General features: G+C 40.1%; 1 protein-coding gene across 13 annotated transcripts in view; it reads left to right on the forward strand.

Moving 5' to 3' along the window:
• The window catches only part of LOC109512742 (discs large homolog 1-like protein), a 134,537-nt gene that overhangs the window by 77,458 nt on the left and 44,948 nt on the right, over positions 1-12,131 (forward strand). For 7 of the 13 annotated variants that reach the window (XM_019864698.1, XM_019864699.1, XM_019864701.1 and 4 more), the window contains 7 exons: positions 327-380; positions 2,346-2,399; positions 3,291-3,415; positions 4,137-4,306; positions 5,801-5,937; positions 9,143-9,287; positions 10,940-11,072. In XM_019864698.1, the coding sequence (XP_019720257.1) occupies positions 327-380; positions 2,346-2,399; positions 3,291-3,415; positions 4,137-4,306; positions 5,801-5,937; positions 9,143-9,287; positions 10,940-11,072 (818 nt within the window). Of the gene's footprint in view, positions 1-24; positions 169-326; positions 381-2,345; positions 2,400-3,290; positions 3,416-4,136; positions 4,307-5,800; positions 5,938-9,142; positions 9,288-10,939; positions 11,073-12,131 lie in introns of those variants that run through there. The other 6 variants (XM_019864700.1, XM_019864702.1, XM_019864709.1 and 3 more) reach the window with 3 other exon arrangements.

The raw sequence follows: 12,131 nt of genomic DNA on the forward strand, positions 1-12,131 counted from the left end.
AATTGTTTGATTGTTGAGTGGGCCTCATAAATTATGTTTTGCATTTTAGTAGTACATTAGTATTGTCTATTGGAAGGGGGTGCAGTATGTCATGTGGTGAATGCAGTCACTCCATGCTCGTAATCCGTAGCAGATATACTCAACATGCTGTACCAAAACATGAGACGAGTAAGTTATTATTACAGTGCTCTGTATCTGTTTGTGTGTGTGTGTGTGTGTGTGTGTGTGTGTGTGTGTGTGTGTGTGTGTGTTCACTATTGCTGTTGTTGTTTGCTCTCTCAATGGTGAATTTGTATCTTCATCATTAACTTTATTCTATTTTGCAGGCCAACCCTCCTCCATTGGTGGTCAACACAGACAGTGTCGACACGCCCCCATACGTGAGTAACGTGTAATATTTCGTCAGGGATACTGAATTTAAAAGTATGTCATGTAGGGAAACAAGTCATCCAATTATGTTTTGGAAAAAAAAATCACTCATTAGCAGTGCAGTGAGAGGTGTGGAGGTGGTGACATTACGAGTTTGATTTTGTGGCATGGTTACGCCTGGTGGTAGGCGGGGGGAGGGGGGTCGTTTGGGGGGATTTTTTCCCCCCCAATATTGCAGCCTTTGCAATTTGCAAATTGCATTTAACTACATAATGATTTTGATTGATCTTTCAGCTCTAATTCTTACCACTATAAAACAATGGTTAAATGCCTCTGCCGAGTAATTTGGGCCCAGGTGTCGTTTTACTGGTAGCCAGCTGCCACAGCAAATCAGTGTCTGTTGTTGTAAGCTAACTTTACGATGTAATTACTTTCTGATTGAGTGCCTAGGAATCCAGGGAGATAAATATTTCTTTCATTCAGTTTGTTTTTTCGCATGTCCTTTAAATAAGAAGAACATAGATATAAAAAATAATTATTCCACTTGAGATATTTTGGTTGTCATTTGGCATAACACAGCAAATGCTATTGTGCCGAATAATAATAATTACTGTACTGTAATTTCCAGACTACAAAACAAACCTGACTAAATGCTAAATTTAGCCATAAAAAAACCTTTTTACACACATTAGCCGCTTCGTATAAATAGCTACGACCCCCCCCCCCGACCCAAACAATGCCGAATACAGCTACACAGTAACGTCCCAGAACCGCTTCGTCTCTCTCGTTGTCACACGAGGCCAATTCGCAGACGAGTTTCACCTCACAGCAGTGCCAGCATTTGCAAACTAGTTTGTTACCTGTTGGGTGCACCGATTTAGTATATATAAGGCTGTGAGGGGATGTCGCTCCATGACCAAACTTGCTGTCCTGTTGTCTGTTGGCAGCAATGGTGCGAGTTGGTCGCCGAAAAAAACAACAGAGAGATGGTGGTCTCACTGCAGAGATGGCTGTATTTATGGCACTCATTCCCCAGGCTCATTAAAGTCAACTCAAGATGCTTATTTTCGTGCAAATATGTACTGTTTCCTCTACATTTGCTCTTACACAGCTGCATACTGCTATGCGCGCACAACACTTCCGTATTTATCTCTCTCAGCCCGAGTGTGCATCCCAACAGCAAATGCCTGACGAATATTCAGAATGAGGGCAGACTCTTCATCATCTTCATTAATTTCACTGGTCAGATATGAAGAGACTTTGGGTAAATCAATTGTCGGCCTGAAGCTCACCAGTAAAAATGAACACATAAACCATGTCACATTTAAAGCCGCATGGTTCAAAAAGTCGCGTTTTACAGTCTGGAAAATACATTGTGTCCATGCCTCTATTCTCTATTCTGTCAGAGCACAGAGACACAGATTATAGCAAGGAGATTACACAGCCCTCTGAGATGCCATTCTCCAACTATGTTTATATTTAAGCGAGCTTGCGTGCACTCATATCCTCCTATGCATGAATATTGAATATTTGCATCAGATTTGAATCGGATTAAATGGAAGGTAACATTTTGAAATCAGAAAAAAAGTCCCGTACACTTGGGGGTGGACTGTTGGTGCCGTACTCAAGGGCACCGCAGCAGCGTGCTTACAAGAAGAACTGGAGTCTTTTCAGTCACCATCCAGACCTCCATATTATGGCGTACAGGTGACTGGATGGCAGAGGGTTTCAAGCGTCTAGTCCCCAAGTCTTGCTTGAACAGCCAAGTTAATTCTGCACAGACCTTTTGAGGATTTTAACCATGTTTCTATGTGATACAAATGTTAACACACATTTTGTATGTTTTATTTTTACCAATTTTAACATAAACATTGACATTGTAACATAAAAATTGAACATCTCTCTGCCTCTCTCTCTCTCTCTCTCTCTCTCTCTCTCTCTCTCTCTCTCTCTCTCTCTCTCTGTACTGTCTCAAGCAGGTCAATGGAACAGAAGCAGAATTTGAATATGAGGAAATCACATTGGAACGGGTAAAGATATAAGGATGCCACCAGCATTTGTATTTATTATTTACTACTGTAGCAAAATTACTACTATTCTGCAAATGCATCTCTCATGAATCCAAAACAAATCATTTTAAGCCAATGGTAAATTTAGTGCAGGATAAAAGAAAGTGTTATGTAATAAAAGGAAGTTTGCAAGTCACGAGTGAATTGTATGTCTGCGTCATATGCTCAACTCAATTTACATGCTGTGCTGTTACAAAGTTAATATTTCTATAGTAATTTATGTTCAGCAAAATTATTTCATTTCTTCATTAATGGAAGTGACGTCAGTGTGATGGGTTTCCACAATTTGAGTGGTTTGAGACTTTGTTACCTTGTCTTATAACTGTCTTTTCAAGCTTATGTATCAATCATCGTTTTTTTTTTCTTCTCAGCCCTTCTGATCATTTCCCCAACTGTCTTTATTTTATGAACCTTTCGATTCCTTGTCCGTTTTCCTCTACTTTCTGTGTTCTCCTGTCCCCTCTCTCAATTATACTCTCCTTTGTCTCTCCCCGAGGCTCTCTTCCCATCCCTTTGCTTAGCCTATTCTCCTGTGACCTGGATCTGTCTGCTTGACTGGCTCTGCTTTAAAGACGCTATAGATGTACACGCAAACAGAGAACAGAATAGACGCACATTCAAACCCAGTGTCAAGGAATATATACTGATACGTTCGCTGAAGAAGTTATGACATTTGCAAAATCTGTAGAATGTTTTGTTGTCCCACGACACTATGGTCTTGGTAATTTCAGTGGAACATGACTAAAAACATCATTAGTGTAGTTGTTAGTATTATTATTATTATTATTAGTAGTAGTAGTAGTCGTAATGTTATTGTAATGACTGACAACCATTATCTCTGTTCATGCATAGGGTAACTCAGGTTTGGGCTTCAGTATTGCAGGAGGGACTGATAATCCCCATATTGGAGAAGATCCTTCCATCTTCATTACTAAGATTATACCTGGAGGGGCCGCAGCACAAAATGGACAACTCAAGTAAGCACACACATGTGCACAAAATTAAATTAATCTCACACGACTCAATAGGAAAGATCCATAAAAATAATATGTATCATATTTGCCGGACTATAAGATGTTTTGGAGTATAAAGTGCACCTTCAATGAATGGCCCATTTTAAAACTGTTTTCATATATAGGACACACCGCATTATAAGCTACAATAGTGGCAGAAGTTGTGGGATTCATCCACGAGATGGAGCTACACTAAAGGGAATACAATACAATACAGTGCCGCTTTATTTATATAGTGCTTTGACAACTACTGCAGCTGTAACAAAGCGCTTTACAGAACATTTAAAATACTCCGTCCAAGGAATCAGAATATTGATCCATGTGGAAGGCGCATCGCATTATAAGGCGCATCATTGGCTTTTGAGAAAATGGAATGCTTTTAGCTGCGCCTGATGTGTGTGGAAAATATGGTAGTAATATATTTATCATTTTTATGTACAGTATATAATGAATGTACATTTTGTTAGTGTTTTTCTGCACGTGATTGCCACCTCTCACCCAAATGCAAATGGCGATGAATTTGATGCCCATTCTAATTTAATTAGCAAAAAACGAACACAAACTAATAGTAAATATATTTGTACAATTCTATTGTAATGTGTGATTCCTTATTAATTCAGCCTCAGAGTTGATTTGAACTTTTTACCTGATCTCTACATGCATTTCATGAGATTTTGTTTGGTAGGGTGAATGACTCCATAGTCCGAGTAAATGAGACTGATGTCAGGGAAGTGACCCACAGTGGAGCGGTGGAGGCACTGAAGGATGCTGGAGGTCTCGTCAGACTGTGTGTACGACGCAAGAAGAGCCTTAATGATAAAATCTTGGATATCAAGTTAGTGAAAGGACCTAAAGGTGAACAAACACTACTTACATGATCACAACGCACAAAATAGTTGTTGTTATGTGATGCAGGTTTTGAAGTGCTTTTGGAAGTTGAGCAAGGAGCCATTTAGGGGTGGAAATATTACCATAATCACCATACACAAACTGTGAGCTTTTAAGAAAATGGAAGGCTTTTAGGTGCGCCTTTTAGTGCGGAAAATACGGTAGTTATTCTGTTGTCGAGAAATACACTGTCCAGGGACCACTGGCTTAATTAACTACAAAACCAGAAGCTAATTTCTCTTCAGGCTGACTATGAAGCCGACATTATTGTCTCAATATGTGGTGGCATACTGTCCAAACTAACTCTATTCCCAGTGTTTTTATGTAGTATTATAAAACATGTCACAATTTTTCGAGATATCAGTTGGAAGTAGATTTCAATAGTTAAGAATGAAGCAATAAGGAAATGAATGCTGACAATGTCAATAGTGTAACAGCAGAAGAACAAGCAATAGGGTCAAGATTGTGTGGGGAACACTCAGAATGATCTTTGCTCATAACAAAGGGTTGAATGGTCTTCATCCTGTTTTACTTTACGTCCGCATGAGGAGTAATTTCGTTCCTACTGATATAGGACAAGTAGGTGCCACATTTTATTTTTTTTCTGGAACTGTGTTGGTTTATTTTTATTTATTTATTTAGTGCAGCATGCCTTTCAGGAGTCTGGCCTCTGAAGCAATATTACCTTTCTGCAAAAAGATAACCTTCTTTAAAATTATACAATAAAAAGATCTATCGTTAAAATCAAGCAAATGGTAATATTTTGCTCAAAAAAGACATTTCCTATTTTAAAGGTGATAACTTCATCCTGATGATTACAATCTTCATAATACTTTATCTACGGGAGTTCTGCTCTTGTTTATTACCCTTACTCCACTCTACGCACATCTGTTTCTCATTAGCCATGTTCTGCATTTTATCATCTTTTTCAAATGTAACTGTTTTCACACAAGATGTGCCTGGTATGCCAGGGACGGGGTCAGCGTCAGAGATTTGGGACGTCTGTTGTACAGTCATACCTCGGTTTTCGACCATAATCCGTTCCAGAAGGCTGTTCGAAAACCGATTTGTTCGAAAACCGAAACCACGCTCTTTTTAAAAAAAAAAAAACTTTATTGAACACGTCTGTTCACCATGGAACGCTAAACGAGGAAGCGTCACTTCCTCTTCTACCCGAGGAAGCGTCACGTCCTCGTGTAAGGAAGGCGAGAGGAGTCAAGTAACGCATTCAAGTGCGCTCAATTTGTTCGAGAACCGAAATTCGGTCGTCATCCGAGGCATAAAAAATTTTTGGTCGAAAACCGATTTGGTTGAGAACAGAGACGTTTGAAAACCGAGGTTTGACTGTATTTGTTTTTGTCTTTTATCACTTGTCTGCTTTGTGTTACTTCAATGATGAGATTTGATAAAAAGTTTGATGAATATGAAGAACATTCAAGTGTCAATTTTGTTTCTTCTCAGGTCTCGGATTTAGTATAGCTGGTGGAGTTGGAAATCAACACGTTCCAGGTGACAACAGCATTTACGTGACAAAGATCATTGAGGGGGGTGCGGCTCAAAAAGATGGTCGGCTACAGATCGGGGACAAACTCATAGCTGTAAGTATTATTTTTGTGCTGTAATTCCTGTTGTCAGTCTGTCTAATATGTTCTCTCATGGTAACTGATTATATTCCACAAATTGAAACTTTAAGACAACTTTTTTGTTCAAAAGATCGAGGATGACAAAAACATTAGGATTACATACTGATACGGGTATTCCCTCAGTCCTGAAGGAAGGTCGGTCAGTCTGTCACTGACAATAAATGGACTGGCAGACCGGCAAACTTGACTGACAAGTGATGACGGAAGCGCGGTTAAAATAACATGATGTATTAACCGACTGACAATCGCAGTTTGGTTCACTTTTAGAAAATGACCGATTGACGATGACTGATAGGTGCCCTGGCCACGCATCAATGACGGGCAAAATTTTGTAAATTGCCCACATCTCATTTTACAGTACAGTAAAGGCCAAGGCTCCAATGAAGTAGCTTCACATTGCTGTTTGCAAAGTTAAATCTGTATTTTGCCCCTCAAACAAGCATATTGAAACGGAAAACTAGAGTATGTATTTATAGACTGTGGCAAAATGTAGAGCTATCAAATGCTATGGAATCACTGAGTGAAAGATAACTTGTGATGCCTGTCACATATCGAGATTGTTCCAAATATATATATATATATATTTTTTTAATTATCAAAATGGTCAGGCTACCAAGGGCTTGTTTTACCTCCAGCTTCCTCTGTGCCGGATTCGGGAAGCGGGGATCGCGGCCATCCTTTTGTGTGTCTCTCATATTACATTGGGGAAGTGAGCCCATCTCATGTGTGAGCCTGTCTTTGCATCAAACTGTAGCATATTACCCTGGCTTGTGTCGCTAAATGCAGGCTGTTAGCCAGATATGCCGACTGCATCCGGTCTGCACATGCTCTGTCTTGGCGTAAATGTGTATTGACATTGTTGTTTACATGCTTTTTTTTAAAAATGGCTGCTTCCGACCAGAGCTTGTCTATGACAGGAGAACTTCTTTCAAGCTATCTGTAACATGTTTTGATTAAGCCGCTGCTTCAATAAAAGTGTGAAAATAATCCTAACTACTGTGCTGAATAGATGAATGAACTCCAATTTTGATAAATTGTGTGATTTTTTACATCGATCTGCGCGTGTTACGCTGCTGTAAAAATGCCTCTTTTGATGAAGGAAGTGGAGTATCCAAACAGGTGGCCGGAGAACCTCTGTCCAAATCATTTCAGCTGGAAAAAAAAAGTCTCCATGTAAACCATGGGTGAGCAATTGTGGTCCTTGAGGGCCGGTATGTTTTATTTGTCTCACTGCTCCAACAAAACCAGATCAGAATTGTCTTCCAACTTCTGGAGAACTTGTTGATTAGCTGATCATTTCAATCAGGTGTGTTGGAGCAGGGAAACATATAAAACATCCAGGATAGTGACCCTTGAGGCCCGGAATTGCCCACCCACATAGTGTAAACCATGTAAAGCCGGTATGTTGTGTAATTTTTGCTGTTGAAATCTGTTACAATTGTCTGACAGCAAAAGATTGCAAAAAAATTCCCCTATTTCCTGAGCTTCATAGTCATGAAACTCCTTCAGAATCAGAATCAGATTTATTGGCCATGTATGCAAACAAACACACTGACACTTGAAATCGAGGGTCTTATGTTAAATGTAATTCGTGAAAATCACCCACAGGTAGGATGTGAACAAGATAGAGAAATTCTGGAAGGAACTAGACATTTTGAGCATCCCAGACAGGGAGAGATTGGTGCAGATTGGAATGGACGTATGTGTTGGCGAAAGAACCAGGAGTGATGAAGAAGTTATGGACAGAATTGGTATCTAGAAATGGAACATGGAGGGGCAGATGGTGGAGGACTTTGCCAAAAGGATGGAATTGGCTGTAATGAATACTTTCTTCCAGAAGAGATTAATCATAGAAAATGGCAGAGCAGAGAACCCTGTGGTGGAAGCTGGGAAAGGAAGAGTGTCCCGTGGGCCTTCAAGAAGAGGTGAGACAGGCTCTTGGCGGGCAAGGGGAGCTTCCAGAGGACTGGACCTACACAGCCAAGGTGATCTGAGACCCGGGCAATACTATCTTCTGGAAGGAAAAGGAAAAAAAAAAAAAGACTGGTGGAACCAGAAAGTAAAGGAAAGCATACAGGAAGGAGGTTAACATACAAGGAGATACAATCTAGAGCAAAAGCAGAGGTGGCAAGGGCCAAAAAAGAGGTATATGATGACATTTATGCCAGGTTGTACAATAGAGAAGGTAAGAAAGCTCTTGATCGGTTGACCTGACAAAGAGAAATGTATGAACTGGTGCCAGTCGTGTGCTGGATAGATGGAAATAATTTGAGGGGTTGATGTATGATGAAAATGAGAAAGAAGAAAAAGTAGAGGAGACAATTGTGGTTGACCAGGAAGTAACAACGAAAGGGAGAAGTTTGAAAAGTACCTAGAAGGATGAAAAATGGAAAAGCAGTTGGTCCTGATGACATACCTGTGGAGGAATGGAAGCATCTAGGAGAGCTGACTGTGAAGTTTTTGACCAAGTTTTAATGTGATTCTCGAGGGTGAGAAGAAACCAGTCCAGAGTAATGGAAGGTGTGGTCCGGTGGTGAAGAAACTGAATCAAGCAAGGTGGAATGGGTGGAGGAAAGTGTCAAGGGCGTTATGTGATCTAAGTTTCTGATTTGGATGAAGGGGAACGTTTCGAAGACAGTAGTGAGGCCGGCCATGAGTTACGGATTGAAGACAGTGGCTCTGAATAAACAACAGGAAGCATAGCTGGAGGTGGCGGAAATGAAGAGGTTGAGGTTTTCTTCAGGGGTCTCAAGGATGGATAGGATTAGAAATTATCTCAGAGAAACAGCCACGGTTAGATGTTTTGGTGAAAAAGTTCGAGAGAGCATACTTATATTTGTGAGTATATCGGCCAGAAGGGTGATGAGTTTGGACCTGCCGGCACAGAGAGCAGAAGAAGGTTCATGGATGTCGTGAGGGAAAACATGAGGGCAGTTGACATTAGCGAGAAGGATGCAGAAGACTGGCGTTGATGGAAAAAGATGACACACTGTCGCAACCCAAACGGTACAAGTGGAAAAGAAGTTAGTACACTATGTTAGTGTTTCACTCTGTTGTGTTCCAGTGGGATCAGTTTGACCCCAAAAATATATGTATTTCGTACATTTTAATTCCATGTTTAATTGCTCTGCTAATGCATGTTTTCTTGATGTGTCTCCAGGTAAATGCCTCCTCTTTAGAGGAGGTTACTCATGAGGAAGCAGTTGCAGCCCTGAAGTCGACACCAGATGTTGTTTATCTACGCTTGGTCAAACACACCTCTGTCTTTATCAATGAAACCTTTCCGCCTCCTGATGTCACCAATTGTAAGTCATTTTTAGATCATGCGTTTTATGATTTTTTTTTTTTTGTTCATTTCAAATACATTTTGAGCAACAAGTCAACACAAGCTTAAATGAATAACAATCGCTATTCCACTTAAGTCCTGGAGACATTGCAAACATAATGTTAAACCATTGCCAGTTGCCAAAATAAATCAAGGGGAAAATTGTATTTTTGCAGTCTGTGGACTATGAATGTCAGTGCTGAAACAACACTTAAAAGAGCAAGATTCAGCCGGCTGTTCCCCCACTTTGCATTGGTCCACTGTGTAATCTGAAGCAAATTTGCAACAAGATCACTGTCAGGCTGGCTGATTTTCTTGTGACAAGCTAACAATGCTTGAATGGCTGTCATGAAAGTTAGCATTAATTTATTCGAAGCAAGTTTTGCATTTATGTTATGCACTGGACGTGTTTTGGTGTGAGGCAGTCTTTGTTGCACAATTTCCACACTTTGTGCTGTTCTCCATGTTTCCACTTGACGACGCTCAGCCAGTGATCTCGGTGTGTGATGAATTAGGCCACTGCGAAGAGTTCTGTGTCACTTGGCATGCAAAAGGAGAACAGTGGGATTAAATGATCTTTTCTGCAGCATTTTCTTTCTTGTTAATAATGAATTGAAATGAATGGATTACAGCCCTAGCTAAAATACAAAATATGTCCCTTGCATCTAGCCATTTTCTACTCCGCTTTACCTCATTAGAGTTGCGGGTAACTGGAGCCTATAGCTGACTTTTCACATCTGATAAACTTAAAAAAGGTCTTTGACATAGTTCAGTCAAAAACACAAAGGATGAAAGATCACAACATACTAAACATCCACTTCTAGCACACAGGTTGAAACCGCTTGGTAGCCTCCCATCAAGTCATTCACTGCCAGCCATTTGCGCTGACCACAACCTTAGAATGCATGTGATTTTAGAGTTTTTTGATTGATTCTTCAAGACCCACAGAATATTGTGTTCTATGATTAATTTTACATCGATTCCACCAAATGAAATAGAAGACTCTTTTCTTTTGCCAGAAAAAAAAAAAGTTTTATTCTACGTTTTTCTGGTCTGTAGCCATCAGCAATAGGAAATGGGTACTTTTTGCGTAAACAAACACATCAAGCTAAAAAGTGACTTTGATTATATTTTATTTCTTCCGTGACCTCTTTCGTCCGAACAATGGTTTTATTCTATAAAATCAGCTAATTCAACATATGAATGCTTTTGATTGCAAAATATCTATTTAGTGAAAGAAAAGCACCATGAGTGACCCCTCACCAGGACGTCTCTGTCAGTAGTTAGTTGCTGCTGACATGGTCACCGCCTCATATTTCCAAGATCATCATTGCATTTTTTTTTCATTCACTACACACACACACACACACACACACACACACACACACTTCTGACATCATGACATACACTCTGTGATGTAGATAAATGTATAAGATCCCTTTTGGAATTTATGAAAGAAAGAAAGAAAAAAATACCCACAATTAGATGTTGAAAGTCAGGTATTGCTATGAGCAAGCTAATGAAACAGGCCTGGAAAAAATACATATTTAGAGAATAGTCTGCTCTGTGAACATAACCTATGTGACTGTATGATTAAATGAAGGTTGGCATTTTTTGTTTTTATTCTCCCAGCCTACCCTCCACATCAGGACAATCACATCAGCCCCTACATGAGCGGGAGCCAGTCTGTTAGCCCTGCCCCACTGACCACGCCCAGATACTCACCAATGCCCAGGTCCCTGACTGCAGATGATGATCTCACAAGGTAAGTAACATACTGTATCTATTGTACAGTATATAAAATACAAAAGTGTCACTTGATGTTTCAAAACACACTTATTTTTATGACATAAAGGTCATTTTATGTCTCTCCTAGAGAGCCTAAATTCACTGACTGACCTCTGGTCGCCCTGGTAACAAGGCTGTGAAGTGTACATGCATGTGTGAAAGTGTTTGGTTGTGTGAGTGCTTGCGTCGATTTGGCAGATGGCAATCAGAATTTTTATCTGGCATGTAAACTAAGGTCACTTACATAGACACATGCATATTCACTCTCATGGCTGCTCTACTATCTTTAATCCATTTTAATGGAAGGATTACAGCCTATCACAATCCGCGTGACTCAGCTGGCGTCACCGTGGTTACCAGAATATGACTCCTTCCGTCATAATCCTTTTGGCCAATCAGAATGTTTTCAGTATAATAAATCAGATAAGCTGCAGACTGACTGCAGGATGGTCATTTTTATGTCTGTCCATTTTCCGAATTTTGCAATAGTCTCATTGCTCATTCACTGTCTTTCTGATTTAATTGTAACAACTCTATTTATATACATACACATATACCTGTTTAAGTATGGTTGTATGTATGTTTATACTGTGTGTGTGTGTGTGTGTGTGTGTGTGTGTGTGTGTGTGTGTGTGTGTGTGTGTGTGTGTGTGTGTAGTGGTACGCTCGCCTGTGTTGTGTGCGGGCTGCGTCGGATTTGTTCCCACTCAGTGATGGTGTGTTGTGAATGGTTGTTTCTCTTATGTGCCCTGTGACTGACTGGCAACCAATTCAGGGTGTAGTCCGCCTTCCGCTCGAAGTCAGCTGGGATAGGGCTCAGCAACCCCCCGCAACCCTGTTCAGGATAAGTGGTGTTGAAAATGGGTGATTGGAGATGTGTGTATGTGTGTGTGTGTGTATATATGATTTGCAACACCCCTCCATCATAACCCCTTGCACTCCCTAACGCTTGAATGAAGTGTTTTTATTCAAAGAGTAGAACAGTCAGGGTACGTGTTATTTATACTGAGAAAAAGAAATAAAATCATATGATATA

The sequence above is a fragment of the Hippocampus comes genome, unplaced genomic scaffold, assembly GCF_001891065.2.
Source record: "Hippocampus comes isolate QL1 unplaced genomic scaffold, H_comes_QL1_v1.1 scaffold172, whole genome shotgun sequence".
Taxonomy (NCBI): Eukaryota; Metazoa; Chordata; class Actinopteri; order Syngnathiformes; family Syngnathidae; genus Hippocampus; species Hippocampus comes.